At 50.4% G+C, this 22,421-nt stretch overlaps 2 protein-coding genes across 18 annotated transcripts in view; one reads left to right on the top strand and one right to left on the bottom strand.

The window, feature by feature from the left end:
- Positions 1-1,728, bottom strand: part of PML (PML nuclear body scaffold) — a 47,747-nt gene extending 46,019 nt beyond the window's left edge. For 5 of the 11 annotated variants that reach the window (XM_082449452.1, XM_082449449.1, XM_082449450.1 and 2 more), the window contains exon 1: positions 1,482-1,726. In XM_082449452.1, coding sequence (XP_082305578.1) covers positions 1,482-1,610 — 129 coding nt within the window. In that variant the 5' untranslated portion in view covers positions 1,611-1,726. Of the gene's footprint in view, positions 1-1,481 lie in introns of all 11 variants that reach the window. The other 6 variants (XR_014260480.1, XR_014260481.1, XM_082449451.1 and 3 more) reach the window with 3 other exon arrangements.
- Positions 1,729-4,127: 2,399 nt separating this feature from the next.
- On the top strand, positions 4,128-15,968 carry STOML1 (stomatin like 1). 7 transcript variants are annotated; one of them, XM_082450696.1, is made up of 7 exons: positions 4,129-4,402; positions 6,059-6,165; positions 7,217-7,366; positions 7,620-7,850; positions 10,906-11,101; positions 11,571-11,780; positions 12,304-15,968. In XM_082450696.1, the coding sequence occupies exons 1-7, from the start codon at positions 4,270-4,272 to the stop codon at positions 12,495-12,497; spliced, it is 1,221 nt and encodes a 406-aa protein (XP_082306822.1). In that variant the 5' UTR covers positions 4,129-4,269; the 3' UTR covers positions 12,498-15,968. The 7 variants fall into 7 exon arrangements, with proteins under 7 accessions (XP_082306825.1, XP_082306822.1, XP_082306821.1 ...); XM_082450695.1 differs by having other exon boundaries at positions 4,131-4,402; positions 11,568-11,780; XM_082450698.1 differs by having other exon boundaries at positions 4,132-4,402; positions 7,647-7,850.
- The last annotated feature ends 6,453 nt before the right edge of the window (positions 15,969-22,421 follow it).

Raw genomic sequence — 22,421 nt, 5'->3', positions numbered from 1 at the left:
AAGACACAGTACTAGGCCTTGAGATACAAGAATGTATAGGACAAATCCCTGCCTTCAAGGAACTTAAGTTTAAAAAGGAGATTCATTAAGTGTACATCATATAACCTCACATAAAGTGCTTAATACACTTTGATGTTTCCTCAGAAAGTTAAACATAGAACTACCATATGATCCAGCAATTCCACACCTAGATATATACCCCAAAGAACTGAAAACAAGTACCCAGATACTTGTACACTCATTATTCTGTACACGGCATTATTCACAATAGCCAAAAGGTGGAAACGACCCAAGTGTCCATCAACAGACAAATGGATAAACAAAATGTGGTATATACACACAATGGAATATTATTCAGCCTTAAAAAGGAAATTCTGACACATGCTACAACATGAATGAACCTTGAAGACATTATGCCAAGTAAGATCATCCAGAGACAAAGGGACAAATATTGTAGGAATCCACTTATAGGAAATATCTAGACTAGGCAAATCCACAGAGAAAGTAGATTACAGGTTACTAGCCACTGGGGGAAGAGGGGAATGAGGAGCTATTGCTTAAAGAGTACAGACTTTGTTTGCATAAAAAAATTCTGTAAATAGATGGTGGTGATGGCTACACAACATTGTGAATGTATTTAATGCCACTGAATTGTACACTTAGAAATGGAGAAAACATACATAATATATATATTTGATAACATTTTACCACAAAAAAAGTACTTAATACAGTACCTGGCCCATGAGAACTATTCATAAATGTTAACTAGTATTGTTAATATTATTCCTAGGTGTAAATGCAAATAATGAAAGTTACTGCAATATGGTGTTATTTGTACTTTCATGAAGGACAGTAAAAAGGGCCTGGAAGAACATAGAGCAAGTGATCTAAGTAGTTCCTTTGGGGGTCGGGGTTGGCTAGGGGGTTTGTGCAGGAGAAGACTAATAAACCCCTTGGGGATGGGGGTTAGGGGAGCAGAGTGCTCCAAGAAAAGGATCCAAGAAGCTTCCTAAAGGAGAGACCAGAGGAACTCTGAGGCCTTAGCCAAGACACCTCTCTCCCACTTTCTGATCTGGGCACTAGGGTTCTTGTTTTTCCACACCTGGGACATGTTGGGGGTTCCCAGGCCGGTGCAATAAGGCTACTATTAGGTAGGTCCTTCGTCTGAGGCAGGGGATAAGAGGAAGGTCCCAGCGTGGGGGCGGAAGAGTCCGGTCCGGGGTGCCACTGACCCTCAGCATCTTACCCCCCCTGCTCGTGGAGAATCGCAGCCCAGAGAGCCCCCCCTACTTATCCTCGTCCCATTTTCTACTTTACGTGACAGCTACCCCAAACCGAGAAGGTCAGGACCTCATGCCTGGTCTTCCTTCTTTGTATCACTCTTTAAGGTACTTGGCCAAGTTCCCCTGTCCCTCCCCACATCTCCCCCAAGCAAAATCAACAAAGCCTGAACCCCATCTCCCCAAACGCAGTACTAGTACCTCTGTGGGGCTGTGGCTGGGCTCGTGGCCTTCGGAGAGGGACTCCGGGGGAGGCATGGTGGGGGCGTGGGGCGGTGCGGGGTCCTGCTGGGGCCCCGGAGATCGGGCGGGTGCAGCCTCCTGCTGCATGGAATCCAGCGCAGTTTCGATTCTCGGTTTTGATGTTGAAGGGCGGGAGGAGCTGAACCAGAGGCGTGCGCCAGATGTCTGAGCTCCCGAAGCGTCTGAAAGGGGAGGGGCCCGCCGAGGGTCCGCCTCCCGAGAGGAAGTGAGACACTAGCTGTGGGCGGTTCTAGGGGCGGGGAAATCGACTGTGGGTTCTGAAGACTCGCCCCGAGCAGGGAGGAGGAAGAGGGAGGAGAGGAGTAGACGCACAGCTGGACAGTGTCAGAGCTGACCAGGAAGGAGGCAGCCCCCGCCCTCGGTTTTGAAACATTCATTCATCTCACACTGGCACAGCTTTGTGCCAGCCCTCAGCTGGGAGCCGGAGCCGCAGAGGTGAGCCACACGTGGCTCCTACTTTGGAAGAACCCCAGGTCTAATGGAGGAGCAGGCCCCCAAAAGGAGATTTTCACACAGTATTGAGACTGGCTGGAAAGGAGATCCCTCAGCTGGGACATGAAGGAATGGTGGGAATTCGCCAGGGATTCAGAAATTGGAGGGACACTTTAAGCAGAGAGGACAGCACATGCAAAGGCATGGAGGTTTGAAACAGGAGAGCTTGTTTAGAAACTAGTTTTGAGAGAAAACAACTAGTTTTCAGTTTCAGTTTTGGTTATTTTCAGATTTAAGAGGGGACCCATGAGTAATGTCGGCCCAGGAGTGGCCTGGGGCAAGGTGATAGCTAAACAGATGGACAAGTACTGCGGGCAACAGAGAGTCGGTGAAAGGTTTGGAAACGAGGAACAACATGATCTGTTGTGTATATTGGGACAGTCATTCTGACAACCTAGGGGCAGGTGGCCTGGTCTAGGATAGTGGCTGTGGGATGTGGGGAGAGACCTGAGTCAGAGACGCTAGGAGGACACTGAGTGGAGATGAGGGGAACAAGATGATGCCTTGTGTGACAGTTGGAAGGGCTGGTGAATCCGAGGCAGTAGGGAGTGGGGAGGGAATGGGAAAAGCCGGTGGGCAGGTATGAGAAGAGTGAGGAGAGACGCAGTGGTTAAGAATCCTCCTGCCAATGCAGGGGACACGGGTTCGAGCCCTGGTCTTGGAAGATCCCACGGAGCAGCTAAGCCCATGCACCACAACTACTGAGCCCGCATGCCACAACTACTGAAGCCCACGTGCCTAGAGCCTGTGCTCTGGAACAAGAGGAGCCACCGCAATGAGAAGCCCCCGCACCACAACGAAGAGTAGCCCCCACTCGCCGCAACTAGAGAAAGCCCGTGCGCAGCAACGAAGACAACGCAGCCAAAAATAAATAAATTTATTTATTTAAAAAAAAAAAAATGAGGAGAGAGCAAGTTAGCTCTTGGCCAAAGGAGAAGCCCAGCTCCAAGCTGGTTAGGGGAGAAAGCACAACTCCAGGTGGCATCACTGGGCCAATACCCCTGTCTTCAACTTCAAAGCATCCCAGTCATTGTGCTGACTCCCGTGTACCCATTTTGTGCTCAGTTCCAGTCTGGGAGAGACTAGAGGGATGGTGACAGGGCCTATCTCTTGTAAAGTTTATAGTCTGGGGTGGGGTCGGGGGGATGCGGGGAGAACTAACTTCCCAGGGACAGTGCAAAGCCTCAGGAGCCTACCCTACCCTGCAGCTTGATCAGTGCCCCCAGGGGTTTAGAATCAGGCCATCAAACTAGTAAAAGCCAAAGATGGTAAGCAGCCATCTGCAGAAGGGACCTGGAAGTGGACTGAGGGGCCTGAGGGCTGGCATGTGTGAGACAAGGAAAGCTTTATTAATTTCTTTGCCCACTTTGGAAGACAGCCTGCCCAACACCTTATTGGAAATGAATGCTTCTCAGAGTAAATTCACCATTTGCATTTGGGTTTTCTCAAGCCATGGACAGACAAGTTACCTCTGGGTACCTGGATCAAGGGGCCTGCTGCTTCTGCATCTGGAAGACTGAGGATCTCACCTCTGTGATGCTCTGGAGGGCTGCCCTGGGTTCTGCTGTGCAATTCCCTCCTTCCTTACTCTGCCTTGCTCCCTGAGGTGTGCACACGAAATTTCTTTTTGTGCCCAAGTTCAGGCCCTCCTGCCCCACCTTGACCCACAATGACCTGGCTACTCCTTCATTCAACAGATAAGCACTGAGATCCACTCTGTGCCAGGCCCTGCTTGCGGGCTGGGGGGACACAAAGAGGAATAATTTGTTTATCATGCCTTGGAGAAACCCTAATTCCATATAAGGGCAACCTTCCCAAAATCCGTCCCTAGTTTTTGAGTTTGTGCTGAGAAGGCTGGTAGCATTTCCTTGCTTCTGGAGAAGATTCAGCTCCTGAAAACCCCCTTACAAAGCTCAACTTCTCTTCCTGCTCCTTTTCTAAGGCCTAGTGGGAGCAGGGTGTAGGAGGACGGACTCCTGCGGGCTTCCAGGAACACAGACTACCCGCCGTCCCTGCCCCGCGGCCGCAGTTCGGTCCTCCCAGCGCAGGGGGTGCTGTGCGACGGTGAGAGCCGAGCCCGGCCTGCCTCCTCCTCCTCCTGCGCCAGGGCCACCGCCCATGGCCGCGCAAGCGAAACCGGGAACGGCGGCCAGCAGGGGCGGGGCAGTGTAGCGGCCGGCTGGTCAGGCTCCGCACCGTGCTGGGGCGCGGGGCGTAACCCCCGTTAGGAGCCATGCTCGGCAGGTCTGGGTACCGGGCGCTGCCCTTGGGGGACTTTGACCGTTTCCAGCAGTCGAGCTTCGGCTTCCTGGGCTCGCAGAAGGGTTGCTTGTCCCCGGAGCCGGGCGGCGTGGGGCCGGGGGCCGGTGAGTGGCCGCCCAGCACAGCGGACCCGGGAGAGATCGGCTGGCACCCCTGGGCCCGAACTCTCTGCGTCTCGGGAGTCAGCCGGTCTTGCGCGCTCACATTCTAAGAGGAGGGACCGAGAGGGGGTCTCCACAATGTGGAGAAGGGCTTGGACCAGGCGCTGGGATGCTACTGCTGATCCAGCCCTCCGAGGGCTACGGGGCTGCAGCACCAGAGCTCTCTCATCTTCCAAGAAGCCGCTCCCCACCTCGTTTCTCCTCGGCTTTTATCAGCCCAGAGGTTTTCGGTTTCCATTTTGCCTAGAAAGAAACTAAGGTCTAGGCATAGGAGGTCACCCGCACGCCAAGGGCACTTGGCTGCAGAGAAATGGCAGAATCTTCACCTCAGGGGGCACCTCTAGACTCCCTGAGCTTGAGCATCTCCCTGTTTCCTGGTGGAGATGCACAGGCCCCAAAGGCAGGCCCTCAGGTGCCTGTCATGTCTTCCAGGCCCTGTCTTGCTCCAAATCCTTGAGTAATTCCCTTGGCCCGTAGGCCAGATCCCACATGCCATAGCCTAACAACCAAAACCTCAGAGGATGTGGCCCCTCTGTGACCCTCCTCTAATGAAAGCTGCCTCTATCCAAGGGTTCCTTTCCTGCAGGGGCCACATGGGTCAGAACGAGGCAAGAAAGGAGATTAAGCATTCTGGGGCTCAGAGAGCCCAGAAGTATAGGGTTCCTGGAAGTGTGGAGTAGCGGCTCCTGTCTGCTTTCTGTTCAGGTTTGGGAGAGGAAAGAGAGCAGAAAATAACCTCTCCCAGATTCTGGGGCTTTCTCAGCTTTCACTCCCATTCTGGGCTTCTGGTTCACGGGGGCAGGGACCTGTGGTTCAGATGAATCTCATTTTCCTAGTTCTCCGCCCCCCCACCTCTCACCTGAAGCTGCTTCAAGCGAGGCATGGCCCAGAGGGCATTAAAGGGGGGTAAAGAATTGTGAGCTAGGAAAGAACAGCTTTGCCCTCATCTCTGGCATCTGTTGAAGAGCAATTGATGCTTTATCCCTTTAGGCTAAGGTCCAGTGATGCCACCTGGAGTTGTGCTTTCTCCCCTCACCAGATAGCCTTAGGCTGTCTCCAGAAGGACTCCTTGAAAGCACACTTCTGGGGCTGATAGTAGAGGAGGTGTTATGCCAGCAGCATTCAGTTCAACCCAGCGTGTGTTTACAGATGCCCAGGTACTCCTGGCTTTGCCAGCTATGGGAGGCAATATAAATCAGACAAAAGGATTGACTCCTGCTCAGCCCAGTGAGGAGAGCATCGTGTGATTGGCTTCTCAACTCCAGTGACTACCCTCTAGCAGAGAATAGGCCTTGTGAGGGTGGGACTTGGGACAGATTTGTTTTGGTGTATGGGAGGAAGGAACAGTCCTTAACTAGCACCTGCCCAAAGATATAGGAGTAGTATTAGGCAAGGCGAGTATTTGATGGTCCTTAGGGCACGGCACTAAAGTGGAGTGAAGAATTGTGAGCTAGGAAAGAACATCTTAGCCCTGAAAAGGAAGGAGCCACTGAAAGGGGAGGTGGGCAAAAGGTACACTTGACTGAGTTCACTCAGCCAGCAGCTGTCCTGCCAGACCCAGCTGGCATTCCTTGACTACCTCTGCTCTCTTGTCCCCAGATGCACCTCAGAGCTGGCCTTCCTGCCTCTGCCATGGCCTCATCAGTTTCCTGGGGTTCTTGCTGCTGCTGATCACCTTCCCCATTTCTGGTTGGTTTGCCCTGAAGGTAAGGCTGGCTGGGTCAGCCCCCAGAATGGTTGGGCCATGTTGAGAGCTTTGGCATTGGTGGGTGAATTCCCCATCCTCTGCCCCCTTCCCCTAAATATTATCACAGCTCTGTGAAATGGGCTGGACAAGAATTGTTCATTCTCACCTTTCAGATGAGGAAACTGAAGCTCAGACTTGTCCAAAGTCATACTGGGAGCCAATAAGTGGCAGAAACAAGTCTTCCCAAACTCCCAAGTTTGGGGGTCTGAACACTGGCTTTAAGGTGCACACAGATATCTTCCTCCCTTTGGGTTAGGTTAAATAGAAATGAAAAACACTCAGCCTGGCCCAGCAGGTGATGAGTAATAGGAATTCAGGCCTCGTTTTCAACAAGGGATGGTGCAGATGGGAAAGGATGAGCTAGAGTTGAGGATTGCACCTGAGAGCTGCAGTGAAGGTGGAAGCCTACCCTCGTGCGGCCCCAGGCAACAGCCAGTGTCTCTAGAAAGCTTGGGGTTTGGTGTGGTCTCGAAGGGAGTCCTTAGAAGGTCCTAAATCCTAGTCCCCAAACTGCCACTGAAAGAAATATCATGTGACCTTGGGCAAGTCACTGCCTCTCTGAGCCTTCATTTCTCAATTTGGACATATTTCCTTGTTTGAGGACTCCAGGAACCTGAAGTTGGCAAAGCCCTTTGCTCGGGGCTGCTATTAGAGCAGCCCAGCTTTTCCCTTAACTAAGACAAGGGCAGACAGTTTCCTGCTTTGAGTCATGTCTAGCTTCAGATCACACAGATGAAAGGTTTCCCTGAGGATCAAGTCAATACAGTATGGCAGTTGAGAGCATGGCTTTGGGAGTCATTCAGAACTGCGTTCAGATCTTGCGTGTTTCACTTGGGGGCTTTGTGATTTTTGAGCACATCAGTTAACTTTGGTTTTTTCATCTAAAGACAGAGCTCAGGATACCTGACACTGAACAAGGCCAGAGGGAGAGGTGAGGGAGGGACCTGGGGAGACATCATTACCAGCAGCAGCTCAGTGCTTTCAACCCTTTCCCTTGCTGCTGTGGACAGATCGTGCCCACCTATGAGCGCATGATCGTGTTTCGACTGGGCCGGATCCGCACCCCTCAAGGACCCGGTATGGTTCTCCTCCTGCCCTTCATTGACTCTTTTCAGAGGGTGGATCTGAGGACACGAGCCTTCAGTGTCCCTCCTTGCAAGGTGAGGGGCTTCTTGGCTCCCCTGGACAGAGGGAGTGGGGGCTTATGCTGGGTGTATTGGCCTGTGAGTAGCCATTAGGGGTGAGGAATGAGGAAGATACCAGAAAAAGGGGGAGGGGGCTGGGAGGATATCCGTGATCCATATACCTAAGCCCACGCACTTGGGGATACCATTTTGCTCTTGAGGAGCTAGTGACCAGGCGAGTGGGTCAAGTTGGGTGGTCTCAGTGGGCCTGGCCTCTTTGCACCCCCAGCCCCTCTTTCATGGCCTCCCCCAACAGTTGGCCTCTAAGGATGGGGCTGTGCTGTCTGTGGGGGCTGACGTCCAGTTCCGCATCTGGGACCCGGTACTGTCGGTGATGACAGTGAAGGACCTGAACACAGCCACACGCATGACGGCCCAGAATGCCATGACCAAGGCTCTGCTCAAGAGGCCTCTGCGGGAGATCCAGATGGAGAAGCTCAAGATCAGCGACCAGCTCCTGGTAGGCAGCTCCACACAGGGCAGAGTTCGATGGCTGGCACCTCGGCCCAGCTCTGCCTGCCAGGGCACTTTAGCAGAGCACCAGATCACTCTGGGCCTCAGTTTACCTTATGTCCCAAGAGTGTAACAACTTTTGAAGAGTCAGTGGTCTGGGTGGGACTGTGAGTTGAGGAACAGAAGGTGGCACAGACCATAGGGATCTTGGGCACATCTACCCCTGAGGTGAAGGGGCTGGGACGGGGGAGTGGCCTGACACAAATTCTTGGGTCCTGCCCCGACTGCCTGAGGTTTTACTCTTCACTGCTCTGCAAGCATTGCCATGACAACACTGGGCCTCAGGGGCACTCAGCAGCCTCGGGGCAGGCAAGTGGGTGAAAGGAGCAGGGGCCTTCCTGGCCCAGTCACCTTCAGGGGAATTCCATGCTCCTCAAGGCAGCATGTGCATTTTTGTGGGTTTGTGTTCTTTGTTCTGAAGAGAACAAAGGGACCTGAGGACATTTGGACCTTTTTCCTGCCTCTTCTCTGAGTGTGAGCAATTACACTGGCATTCACCTCAAATCCCTCCTGTGACAAGATGGGGTTGAAATACACGTGTGAAGGCGTGTCCCCTGCTCCTCACGTTCACCTTGTGCTTTCTCCCGTATCCTGGCAGGGGACCGTGGGTGAAGTTTCCCCTCGTTCCCCTAAGATCTGCTTTCCCCAGGGTTAGAGGACAGGAAGGGGAGTGGGATAATGCCAGTCCTGGAGGTCGCAATCCCTTCAGGAAGTAAATCATCTGGGTGAAATTCCCAAGAGAAGCTCTCATATGCATAGCATTTTGCCTGCCTCAGTGTATCTCTGCTTTACATTTTGCTGCAAAGGCTGGTATTATTGTTTTATTTTGGAGGAAGGAAACTAAGGCTCAGAAATTATTTGACTTGCCCCTAAGAGCTGTGGTCAGGGCAGAGCTGGACCAGAGCCAGATCACCTGCCCCCCACCCCCCCAACCCAGTGCTCAGTCTTATACAACTCAGATCACAATTTGATAATTTTTATTCATGAAACCACATTCAGTTTTGATCTACCTTTAGGAAGAGAAAATTGCTCTCGGCCTTGTTGTACATGGCTTTGGTGCAGCAAAGCCAAGAGAGGCCATCTGAGGGAGTGAGTCCCATACCAGGGCATTAGAGTCATGTAGGGCCATTGCCCAGATTGAGTTGGCTCCTGGTAAAGTGGGGTCAGTGCCTGGTTAAAATGAAATCTCAGGAAATCCAGCACACCTCCCTAAGGCCTGTTTCAGGCATACGTTTCTCATTCTCACCGCGCCTCCACTTCTGCGTACTTTTCCTCTAGAGGGATTGCACGCTCCCCACCTCTCACTTACTGGGCCCTCCTTAGCTGCTTACCCGCGTGCTCCAGGCCAGCCGCTCACCCCTCACTGCCCCAGCCCAGCCTCCCCCATTGCCACCCCACCCGTCCCTCTGCCACAGGCCTTGCTTCTTAATCCTCAGGAGAAAACACTCTAGGGTGAGAACTCTTTCAGCTTCCTCCAGCATCACCCCTTCAAACTCATCTACATCTGTGCTGTTTTCCTGCCTCACTGGAAGCATCTGCTTCCTCTGCACCGGGCAGTGCTCTGGTCCCAGGACTCGGCTCCCTTCCTCAGTTCAGCCTCTTCTTGCCTTTTTGCAAGGACACATGTTCTCCCTTTGTCCCAGACCCCCTCTAGCTCTTAACCCCTCTCTCCCCTTTCCTTCCTCCCCTCCTGTCCTTAATCTAGGCTCCCCCCACGCTCCTAAGACTGACGTCACTGCCGACCTCATGGTGACCTCCCTCTTGCTAGCACAGGGGCACTTCTCAGTCCTCCCCTTACTTCACCTGGAGGCAGCCTTTGACTCCATGGACCCATCCTTCTCTTATTCTTGGATCCTCTGCTTCCGCGGGCTTCCATTATTCCACACTCCTGGTTACTCCCTGTTCTCCTGCCCTTCTGTTTCCAGGTTTCCCTCAGTGGTCTCTTCTCACCTGTGACCTCCCAGGAGAGCTTACCCACCTGAGGCTTTTTGCTAACTCTAGACACTAATTATTCTCAACACTCTGATCCAGTCCCACTCTGCCCGGCTTCCTGGCCCCACTTATCCAATTGCGGTTGGCCGTCCCGTAGACACCTCAAGCTTAACGTGTTTAAAAAGTCACCATTCCTTCCCTACCCACCCCCAAATCTGTGTCTTCCTCTGTGTATGCTCTCTGGATAAACGCCCGCATTCACGATCTGTGCAGGAAGCCATACTAGAAACGTGACTCCTCCAACTCCTCACCGCCCTCCTTGTTTTCGCACATCCGGGCAGCCGACAAGCCCAGCGGTTCTATTTCTCTAGTGTCCTTCTGTAGCTTAATAGAGTTTACAGAGTTGTGCCCCTCCCCTGGTGTGTCTCGGCTCACAGCTGCCTCTCTGCCTGACACCGCATCTGCATCACTTTTGCCTGCAGTTTGAAACAACGTCCTACCTGGTCTCCATGCCTCTACCCTCGGCCCCTCCAATCCAGTGTCCACATAGCAGCCAAGAGAATCTTTGCAACACGCAAGACTGCTCTGACACTTGCCTGCTATACTCATCTCCGGGACTCCTTGTGCCTCAGAATAAATCCAAGTGAGAGGGAGTAGCCTCCTCTGAGCCCTCGGCTGTCTCTGGTGTCCCAGGCCACAATTGAGGGTCCAGCTAAATGGAACTGTGGTTCCTCACAGTTCCCCGAACATTTGAGGTGCTCCTTTCTGCGTTTTTGCACCTGCTGTTCCCATTGCCTGCAAAGGTCCTCCTTTGATGCCCCTTCACCTGGATGATTCCTCCTCCTCCTGGCATCACCCCCTCCTCCCTGCCCCACACCCTCTCCTGATTGCTCACTACCAGCTGCCCACAGCTGGGTTGTAATTGCCCTCTGCCTCCGTCCCAGGCTGGGAACTTCTCAAGGGCAGGCCTGGTGCCTCATGTGCCACCATGGCCATACCAGCCTGCCTAAAGAACGTGCTCTGGAAAGGTTTGTTGAATGAGTGCCATTTCTCCCCACACCATCCTCCAGCTGGAGATCAACGACGTGACCAGGGCCTGGGGGCTGGAGGTGGACCGCGTGGAGCTGGCAGTGGAGGCCGTGCTCCCGCTGCCCCAGGACGGTCCAGCTGGGCCCAGTCTGGACAGCACCCTGCAGCAGCTGGCCCTCCACTTCCTGGGAGGAGGCATGTCTTCAGTGGCAGGAGGTGCCCCACTCGCCGAGCCGGGTAAGGAGCCGCGGGGAAAGAGCGAGGGTGCTCCCCAGGGCCTCAGCTTGGCGCCCAGCACAGGCTGGACTTTGCTGCTTGTTCCCTTAACCAGGCAGCTTGTGCAGTGCACACCCCGCCCAGCTGTTCAGGCCACCCCGATTCTAGAGCTGACCAGAGCTAAGGCAGTGAGAAGAGTCCAGGTGTCTGAGTGTGTGGAGGCCTTTGGGAGCCTCCATGGGAGGAAGCAACAGCATCCAGAGAAGAGTTTTGGATTCAAGGCTGGAGTAGCTTAGAAATGGGATTTGGGGTTATGGCTAAAAACTCAAGGGCAGCTTCTTAGGAAAATGAGGAGGAAACTGAACGTGGGCCTGAAGAGAGTGTAAGAGGGAACTGCCGCGAAGGTACGGAGGCCACACGTTGACCTTGGCAGCACATTGACCTCCTTCTCTCTGCCTCCCTCCCCAATCCCCTTGGCACCCCCCAGCAGATACCTTGGATATGGTGAACGAGGTTGAGCCGTCTGCCCCTCATGGTGGTGCCAGGTCCAGCCCCAAGAAGCCTGTGGCCGAGGGGCTGCTGATGGCTCTGAAGCCCTTCCTGTCTGAGGCCCTGGTCAGCCAGGTTGGGGCCTGCTACCAGTTCAATGTCGTCCTGTCCAGTGGCACTCAGAGCATCTACTTCTTGGACCTCACTACAGGTGCAGCTGCCCTCCCTGCTCTCTTCCTTCCCACCTGGGTTGCTCATAGCCCCTACCACCCATGATCCTTTTTCAGACTGGGCCCTGCTCCTGCCAGCAGTTTAGGGCAAACCCATAGCAGTCAGGGACTCAGATGCCATTTGCGGACATTGACTATCCAGGCCTCGGTCTCACTGCCCTGTCCTCGTCACCAGGACAACTCAGATGGCCGAGCTTCCTGTACCAAGAGCCCCACACACGTTGCAGTCCTGTTCATGGCAGGCTCAGTGCTGAGCTTGTTTTGTGCGTTATCTCACCTACTTATCATCAGCGTATGATTTAGGGATTATCGTCGTCCCCATTTCACCAATTTGGAAACTGAGGCTCTGAGTGGTCACACAGCCAATGGGACTTGAACCCAGGGTATTAGAACTTGAACGCTTAACCACTATTTCCACCCCTCCCAGTGGGCCATGCTAACCTCTTCTACCCCCTGCAGCATAGTCATCCCCCTACTAATGCTCAGTTTTCTTTCTCCCCACAGGGCAAGGGAGGGTGGGACATGGGGTGCCTGATGCCATCCCTGATGTGGTGGTGGAGATGGCTGAGGAGGACCTGCAGGCCCTGTTGTGCAGGGAGCTGCGGCCCCTGGGGGCCTACATGAGCGGACGGCTGAAGGTGAAGGGCGACCTGGCTGTGGCCATGAAGCTGGAGGCTGTCCTCAGAGCCTTGAAGTAGCAGGTTTGTCTGACTGTCCATAGCCCAGCCCCGAGCCTGTCACCAAGCCAGGGGGGCATCTTGGAGGAGGAGTCATTGACACTGCACCTTGGATTATTGAGGCCCTGAGAAGTTTCAGGCCCAGCAAGAACCAATGAGTGGAGGCTGGGAGACCCTGGAGACTGGGAAAGGCCGAGTCAGGCAGCCCTGCCCTTCTCACCCACAGTGGTTCTCTGGACAAGCCTTTGCTGATCCTGGTCCCCTGCCGAGTACCCGGTCTGAGCTGGGTACACAGCGCGATGACAGGAGAGCCAGGCCTGCTGTTCTCTGCTGGCTGCCCGACTGGAGAGCCAGGGCTGACAGAAAACAGCCTGACAGCCGCGGGTTTGGTCCCAGTGTGAGGGAGCAGTGCATGCAGCTCAGGCTTCAAGCCCCAGAAGCGGGGTCAGAGAGGCTGGAGGAGGGAGAGGGAAGGCGGCCACCGAGAAGAGGTCCCTGCAGTGGGAGGGATCTGGGGATGGGCTGGGTCCACCCCGCTGACTGCAGTCCAGGCCCAGGCTGGGGGGGATGGGGACAGGAAAGGGGCTGGCTCCTCCCCGGCCCTGCTCCTGAAGATGTCTTGACTCATCTCCCAGCTCGGTCTTGCATGCCTGACGGACTGGAGCCCAGGGCAGCATGAAGGAGAGCCCTGCTGTTCCTGTGCTTTCCGGAGGTGTGAAAACCTCAAATAAATGTGATGTTTACAATGTATTTGGAGAGAAATAGGGGTAATGGAGGTGGGTCGGAGGGTCTCTGAGGTGATGCCCCTGCTGCCGGACCGGGGCCCAGGCCCTGAAGGGTGGCACAAGCCCTGACAGTGTTCTTCAGTCACCCACAGTTCCCCTTCCTGCCATGGGTCTCAAAGCAGGCAGAAGCAGGGCACTCTCTTCCTCTTTATAGTCAGGGTAGAGGTTTGGCAGGAAAGAGGGGGTGTGGGTGTGACAGAGCTGGTCTGGCAAACATTAACCTAACGAAGGCAGGGCTGGGCTGGGGGCTCGTATCACATTCAAGAGAGGGGTAGGAGCTGCTATCAGCTGCCCCTCCTGTTATACCCCTCGTCACTGTTTCCCTACTGTTCTGGCCCAAACCTCAGGGACCCCAGAGAAGGGGGGACCTTAGACATCTCGGGTTCTAAGAAATGATGAATCTCACATCCTGGAGAGACTTGTTAAAAAAAAAAAAAACCACAGAAATTTGAGGCTCCTCTTTGAGGAGCAGCCTCTGGCTTGTGCTCTGGCACCAGGCCTTCCCCTCAGGGCCCTCTCCAGCTGCCTTGGCACCAGGCTCCATCCAGTTTGCCCTTTCGTTCCTGCCAGTGCCCGCCTTGGCCTCTTGTAGGTCCTCCCAGCGTACACCAAACCACCATTGGGTTCCGGTTTCAGCCCCAGGGCCCCTTCCTGGAGGGCCAGAGCCCCAGGTTGCTGCCCCTGCTCTGTCCCTCTCTCCACTCCTGGAGGCCGCCCAGCCAGGGCTGCCTGTTCAAAAGCCTTCCCTCCAATCCCCACCGGCCACACTCCCGCTGCCCGTGAGCCCTGGTGGGGCGTGATCTTCTCTGCTTGGCCTGGGCTCCCCCTCTACTCTGGCGCTGTCGTTGTGCCTGTTCCCCACTGTGTCTGTCAGGGGTCTTGTGTAAGTGCCCACCCTCCCTGCTGGACCACGAGCTTCCTGCCTGAGCCGTCCATCGCTGTTCCCTCCATTGCTACTGCACACAGCGCCCCAGGGGGAAGAGGGGAAACCCCAGGCGTCTTCCTCTCGAAAGCTTAAGGGAAACCGAAACTCAGATTTTCTCCGTGGCTGTTGGAGGACCAGTATCACAGGGGCAACAAACTTTTCTAGATGTGTGGGTGGAGAGTAAAGCCTGCTGCCCGCGGTTAATACCCTCCTGTCGAGGGGAACTCATTCCTTGGTGAAGCCAGCACTCCAGGAAAGGGAGCCCACAGGTTCAAGGCCTCTGAGTTTCGGAGGACCCAGCAGACTTTGTAGTCCCCAGTGGGGGACGAGGGGCACCTAATGGGGCCAGGGTGTGGGGAGGGAGGGGGAGGGTGTCCCTCAAAGAAGGCTTCCTGAGGAGGTGATGCCTGAGACTCACAGCTACATGGAGATGAGAGAAGAAAGGAAATGGGGGAAGTACATTCGGCAGAGGGGAAAGTCCCTGTGAGAGCACAGGAAGAGGCAGTGGGCACCTCCGATTTGGGGAAGTGGAACCTAAAGTCTGAAGGGGGATGTATGCAGGGATTCTGGGGGGAGGGGGTAACAGTAGTAACTGATACTGTGCCAAGTATGCCCCTGTACTGCACTAGGCACTTCCTGTATTTGTTTTCCTCAAGATAACCTGATGAATAGTGATAAATAGTTATATTATTACGCTATATTGATATATAATGTATTATTCTGATGTTACTTTTAAATAAGTATTTAATTTTGAATAGAGAATTTTAAAAAGGCGTGCTATGAAAATTTTCCCTCACACTCCTGATTCCATCCACATATTTTCAAACAGGAATCCCATGGTATTAGTTTCTTGGTTATTCTTCCAGAAGTTGAGGTTTAAAAAAAATACATTTACAAGAAAATCCAAATATATTACTCTCTGGACGGGGGTCGGTTGTTTTTTGTTTTTTTACAGAAATGGCAGCATAGCAAATACAATGTTGATTTGTTCACTTAACCTTACAGTTGAGGATCTTTCCATATTAGCACACCTAGACTTTCCCTATTCAGTTTTGTAGTTACATAGGATTCCATTGAATGGGTGTATCATAGTTTATTTAACCTGGTTTGCATTGATGGACATTCAGATTTTTTGTGTGTGTTTTGCTATTTCAAACAATCTTGCAGTAATAATCTTTCACATATGCTATTTCACCTGTGGTTGAAGTTCATCTGTGGGATGAAGTCCTAGAAAGGAAATTGCTAGGTCAAAGTGTTTCTAATTTAATATTGCCCAAATGCCTTCTCTGGGGGTTATTCTAATTTGCACTCCCGTTATCAGTGAGTGAGAGTCTGTTTTTCCTCATATCCATGCCAACACAATGTGTTTTTAAACTTTTGGATTTTTTGACAGTCTAGTAAGTGAAAAATTACATCTCCGTGTAATTTTTTAAAGTTGTTCAATTGTTTATTGCTTTTTAAGACTTGGATTTTCAGTCCCAGCAAAAGCACAGGGTTTTTGCTGTCTTTCTCCAGCATTTACTTTTTTAAGTGTGATATGATAAAATGCACCCATTTTAAATGTGCTTGATGTGTTTTGACAAATGTGAACACCGTGTAACCACCAACCACCACAATCAAGATATAGAACATTTCTATCAACTCACGTAGTTCCCTTGTGTCCCTTCCCATTCAAGCCTCACTGTCCCCGCCCCCACCCCCCCCAGGTCCAGGTCACCACTGATCTGCTTTCTGTAACTGTTGATTAAATCTCACTTTTCTAGAGTTTCATACAAGTGAAACTATACCGTGTGTACCCTTCTGTGTCTAGCTTCTTTCCCTTTAGTGTTTTTGAATCATCTGTGTTATTATGTGTATTTGTAGTTTGTTCTTTTTTATTGTTAGTGATATTCTGTTGTATGGATAGATGTACAATTTATATATTCATCTGTTCATGGACATTTGAGTAGTTTTCAGTTTTGATTATCAGAGCTCCTGTGAACATCTGTCTGTGAACAAGTCTTTGTATGGATATATGTTTTCATTTGGGTAAATACTCAGGAGTACAATTTCTGGGTCAAGAAACTAACAAACCAATTCCAAGATAGTCGTGCCAACACTTGGTGCTGTCAGTCTTTTTCACTGGGTGTGACTGATGGCTTTGAGCCTCCTTTTGGGTGCTTATTGGACATATGTCTCCAATATTTTTTCTCACGTTAAAAAATGGCTTATTTATCTTACCGGTATAGATTCGTATTAGCTTTAAGACTTCTTAGTAAATCCTGGATACATGTTTTTTAGCACATATTTGGAATATTTTCTCTCAGTCTGTAGCTTGCCTTTCTAACTTCTTAGTGCTTTATCTTGAAAAGCAGTAGATTTTAATTTTGATAAAGTCCAGTCTACAACTTTTTTTTTAATCCAGGTTTTTTTTCCTAAATTTATTTATTTTATTTATTTTTGGCTGCGTTGGGTCTTCATTGGTGTGCGTGGGCTTTCTCTAGTTGCAGCGAGTGGTGGCTTCTCTTGTTGTGGTGCGCGGGCTCTAGGTGTGCAAGCTTCAGTAGTGGTGGTTCGCAGGCTCTAGAGTGCAGGCTCAGTAGTTATGGCGCATGGGCTTAGTTGCTCTGTGGCATGTGAGATCTTCCTGGACCAGGGCTCGAACCTGTGTCCCCTGCATTGGCAGGCGGATTCTTAACCACTGGGCCACCAGGGAAGCCCTATAACTTTTCAATGGTTAGAGGTTTTGTGTCCTTTCCTGGAAGTCTTTGCTCATCTTTGCTCAAGGCCTTGAAGATTTTCCCCTATGTTTTCTTCTAAAATCTAAAAGTTAATGGATTCAGCTATTACTTTTAGGCTTGTGATCCATTTTGAGTTACTTTTTGTGTATGGTATGAGATAAAAGGCTGAGGTGTTTCCCCCCCTTCCTTCCCCCCCATGGGTATCCAAATATTCTAGCACTTCTTGTTGAAAAGATATGTTTTCCCCATTGAATTACCTCGAAACTTAAATTTTTTCATTTCTCTTATTTTGTGTGAAGTTGAATATTTTGTAATATGTTTAAGAGCCATTGTGTTTCTTTTTCTGTGAACTGTTATTTCATCTACTTTGTCCATTTTTTTAGTGTTGGTTGTTTCTATTTTTCTTTTGACACCTGGGAGCTCTTTAAATGCTAGGGAGATTAGCTGTTTTTTATATGAGCTGTAAAATTTTTTTAACCCAATTTGTTGTTTGTATTTTGACTTTGCTTATGATACTTTTCCATGAAATTTGACAAATGTATTTGAAATGATATATATTTTATTTTATGGCTTTTAGGTTTTAAGTCATAAGAAAAACTTCCATTCTGAGATCATAAAGGAATTCCATGTACTCCCATTATTTTATTTTTTACATGTAGCTGTTTGACCCACTCGGGATTTAAATGAGCATAAAATATATAGAACCACATTTTTTTTTCAATGCCATGTATTTCTGTTTGTCTTGGGGTCCATATCTGGGTTTTCTGTTGTGTTCCACTGGACTAATGTTTGTCCATGCACTGGGGCCACATGGTTTTAATGATTGAGGCTTCATAAAATGTGTAATATCTGTAAGATTAATACTTTTTAATGCTTCTTAAATTCTTCCTGGGAATTCCCTGGTGGTCCAGTGGTTAGGACTCCGTGCTTTCACTGCAGAGTGCGTGGGTTCAATCCCTGGTAGGGGAAGTAAGATCCTGCAAGCCGCGCAGCCCGGCCAAATTAAAAAAGAAAAGAGAAGAAAAGGAAAAAAAAATTCTTCCTGCCTATTCTTCTTCTTTTGTTTTTTTAAAAATAAACTTTAGAATTACCCAGTCTAGTTAAAACAAATTGTTTATATCTTTATTGAGATCATGTTAAATGTGTGAAGTAACTCAGAAAATTGCAATCTTTATGATACTGACTCTTCCTATCTGTGAACTTGGCATGTTTTTATGTCTTTTTTAAAATGTTCTTCAGAAGTTTTACAGTGTTCATATTGGTCTTGAACATTTCTTATCAAGCTTATTCCCAGGTACTTTACCTTTTCTGATACTATTACTATAAATAAGGTCTTTCCTTTCATTATATTAGCTGATCAGAACGCAATTTACTGCTCTGTAGGAATTCTGTACCGTACTAACTTAATTCTTACCTTACTAACTGTATTTTTATTCATAGTACTTCATCTTCAATATACAATCACCTGCAAACGTCACCTCCTCATTTCAGTGCTTTAAAATGCTTTCTCTTGTGTAATTGCATCGGTTAGCATAGAGGTGGGTATTTTTAAGGTGGAAGTGAGAGGGTATTATGCTGAGGGGAAAGATCCAGTAGGGAGAGAGAGGAGGGGACTCTAGAGGAAGAGAAGGGAATGGTACCCTGAGCCCTGATGGAGGGATTAGCTGTGGACGAAGACTGACACCTCCCTCAACCCTGGAGAAAGAAGGGAGGAAATAAGGATGGGGGCAAACCCCACCCCTCCCCCACATACAGCCTAGCACATGGGGACGGGGTGGGGTAGGGGTGCGGCTCTGGGATGTTTATTAACTGTAACGATTTCAAGGGAAAGAAGTGCTGGTGGTAAAATCTTAGTCATTGGGTCATTCACACAGGCCTCGCAGGGTTAGCCTTTCGGTGGGGCCTCCAAGCCAAAAACCATGAAATGAGAGTGATGAGGGGTTGGGGACTTGGGGAGATTTGTGTGTTGGAGGGGTAGCTGGAAGGAGAAGTTTTCTGGCTCATCCTGTTGCGTGGTTCTTGATTCCCATCCTAGGCCAAGTGGAGTCCATCTCCCCAGCCAGGACAGCAAGTCGTTTAGTGATGGCCACAGGCCAATGTCTTCAAGACTGACAAAGAGAAGCTGGGAGTGCGAGGTGAGCCTAGAAGGTGGCCAGGTAGGGACAGTCCTGGAGAACTAGGGTGCAGAGCTGGAAGGGAGCAGGAGATGATTGGTCCACAGATGGGAAGACCAAGGCCCAGAGAAAGCCTTCCCAGAGGGATTTGTGGCATGGCTGGGCCCAGAACCTATGTCTCATAGCTCCCAGCCCATGACTCTTCCTCTGCATCAGTGGGGGCCGTGGAGCAGTGGGAATGGCTTAGAATAAAGGGGGTCTCAAGATCCTGGGGCTTTGTGTTGCTCTGCTAAGCCCGGCTCCACTGTATGGGGATGGGTGTGGACTGTATAGGGGTAGACAGAGAGGGACACGTTCCCCATCTGCTGCCCCAGATTCTCTGCCACTCAGCCAGGAGAGAGGCTGGAAAGAGAGAGAGGAAAGGCGAGAAGACGGGAGAAGAACAGAGAGGAAAGGGAGGGGTGAGGGGAGGGAGGAGGCTGAGGATAAAAGGGACTTGCCCACCACAGTCCTCTGCTGGGAGCCTCTTCCCCTGGACTGTGAGTCCAGTGTCCTGCCATCGACTTTCCAGAGCCTGGCACAGTGTCCACCATATAATGGGCACCAGCAACTGGTTTTTATTTTTATTTTTTTATAGTTATTTCTCTTTTTTTCCTTTATTTTTTATTTTTTTGGCTGCATCGGGTCTTAGTTGAGGCATGTGGGATCTTTCGTTGTGGCGCGGGCTCTGCGTTGTGGCGCATGGGCTACTCTCTAGTTGTGGCGCGTGGGTTTTCTCTCTCCAGTTGTGGCACGCAGGCTCCAGGGCGCTGTAGATGGCGGCATGCGGGCTCAGTAGTTGCAGCGCGCGGGCTTAGTTGCCCCACAGCATGTGAGATCTTAGTTCCCCGACCAGGGAGTGAACCCACGTCTCCTGCATTGGAAGGCGGATTCTTAACCACTGGATGACCAGGGAAGTCCCAGCAGCTGGTTTTTAAAATGGACTTGTTGAATAAGATGAAGCAGCATTAGATTTACCGAGGAAGATGGAGGTAGAGAGAGACAGACAGAGGACAGAGGGAGACAGGTGGGGATAGGGAGAGAGGAGAGACAGAGATAGAGATGGAGGGAGAGACTGAGAGAGAGGGAAAGATAGAGACAGACAGAGAGGGAGGCTGGAAGATGAACAAGGAGAGACAAAACAGGGAGACAGGGGCAGCAAGAGGAAGTAGGAGCCAAACCGCTGTGCCTGCCACAGGGCCTAGAACAGGGCCCTGAGAGTCACCCTGGAGGGGCCAGAGTCACCCCTGAGGAGCAGAAGACGCTTGTGAGGATGGCACCCACGTGGCCTCCCGGGCGCCTTGTCCTCCTGGTCTTAGTTTCCTCCCCTTGAAGGGAGCCCACAGAAGCCCAGTCATGAGCTTGTGGCACCATCTTGTGGCAGTTTGGGAGATGGCTGGTTTTCTCTTTCCAGATGTGCTTGCAAGGGCTGGGAAGGATCCTGGGGACAGAGGAGTTGCCACTGTGGAGAAAAAGTGCAGAGCAGAACCAGAGCCTGAGGTGCAGGCCTAGGAGATGCTCACCTTGCCTGACTTTCCCCATACACGTTCACACATACACACATCCCTGTGTGCACCCAGGCCCAGGGCGGGCTGAGCGGTGATGGGGTTAGGGAGGGAAGTGAGGGACAGGAAAGTGGGAGAATTTGGCCAGGAGAATTGGGGGAGGTTGACCAGAGTAACCAGGAAACTGCAGATCATGGAGCTAAATCTGCGAAATGGGGCTAATTATATCAAAGGCCATTTTAAGACCTTCCTAGGATAAGGTGCTATTAGTTTTGGAGGTTCCTCCCCCAAATCAATTATTAAAATGCACAGAATTGCTACATTAAATATAATATATTACTGTAAAATAATATGAAGTGATTTTCGTAAGTTTGCCTTGGAAATTATTTGGCTAAGAGTAATTCACTCACAGTATAATTATCTGCAAGTTCTCAGCACTCTGTGGGCATTCGTTTGCATTCTGGAAGTACTTGCAGAGTTTAAAAAAATCTACAAATTATTTTCAAATAGAATGAAGTTCTTATGAACACTACATTTAATAATTAAAGAAATTGACACAGAATTAATGACATAAATTTACAGTTTATGACAGTTTGTAGACATTTGATTAAACATTTATTCATTTGGGTTATTCTGTAGTTTTGCATTTTGGAGTCAGACTTTTCTCAGGTTTTAATCATTTATGTAGATTCCTGAGAAGCTCTGGAACTCTGGGCACCGTGTCCCTTGGGACTACCTTACCTGAACAATTAAGTGGCCCTGATAATACCTACCCTATAGGAGAGCTATAAAGAATAAAAATGGGATAATATATGAAAGCATTAAGCACAATGCCCAGTAAACTCCAAGCACCCCATAAGAATTAGTAGATGTCATTAAATATATCTGCACACACGCATAATCCCCTATTCTTTGAATCATTCATTCTAAAAAATTGTATTGGGCACTCACTCTGTGCTAGACAAGGCAATGTCATAGGTGTTGGAATAGTAGTGAACAAATAAACCAAGATGCCTATCCTTGTGGAATTTACATTCTAGTTTGGAGAGCCAGACATAAACAACAAGCATTAAGAATAAGAAAGGACATGGGTACCGCATGAGGGCCTGCTCATCCGGAACTGATTTTTACACCCATGCTGAATGGGATACTGGGCTGGGAAGAACTGCAAACAGCCTCGATCATCTAAACAGCTTTGGCACCTTAAAAACCCAGTCTACGACTCAGGCACAGAGGATGAACGTTCCAGAGGGCAGCTTATGTTGATACCAGCTCCCCGATCACTGCCCCTTCGCCTAAATATACATTATTTAAAAAAAAATAATAAAGTCATACAGTATGTTAGAAGGCCACCGGTGCCTTGGGAGAGGGCCTGGCATGTTTTGGAACAGCACGGAGGCCAGTGTGCCTGGAGTGGAGAGCGGGGGAGAGTGGGAGATGAGGCTACAGGTGAAAATGGGGCCAGCTCATGTGGAGCTTTGTAGCCATTGTAAGGACTCTGTGCAGTGGGTTGCGGCTGGAGAGTTCTAGGAGAGGAACGTGGGGGACTGACTGTACAAACAGACAAGGGCCAGACCACATATAAAAACAACTCTGATCCTCAACCTGCAGCAACGTGCCAGGAAACCAACCACTTATATGCAACAGTCAGCCCAGAAAGCCAGCCTGCCAGAAGTCAGACTCGCAGGAAGCCAGCCTGCTATCTCGAGTGACAATCCAGGAAGCAAAACAATAACTTCCGTAACAATCAGCCCCCAATAGTCAGGACTCGATTAATAACTCACAGCTTCACTAATTTTTGTCCCTGCTTCCAACTTGGGACCAACCAGAGAAAGCCAAATATGCATCCCTAACCAA

Source organism: Balaenoptera physalus (assembly GCF_965194825.1).
Source record: "Balaenoptera physalus genome assembly, chromosome: 2".
Lineage (NCBI taxonomy): Eukaryota > Metazoa > Chordata > Mammalia > Artiodactyla > Balaenopteridae > Balaenoptera > Balaenoptera physalus.
Note: the sequence above shows the minus strand (reverse complement) of the source record. Positions and strands in the feature narration are given on the sequence as shown.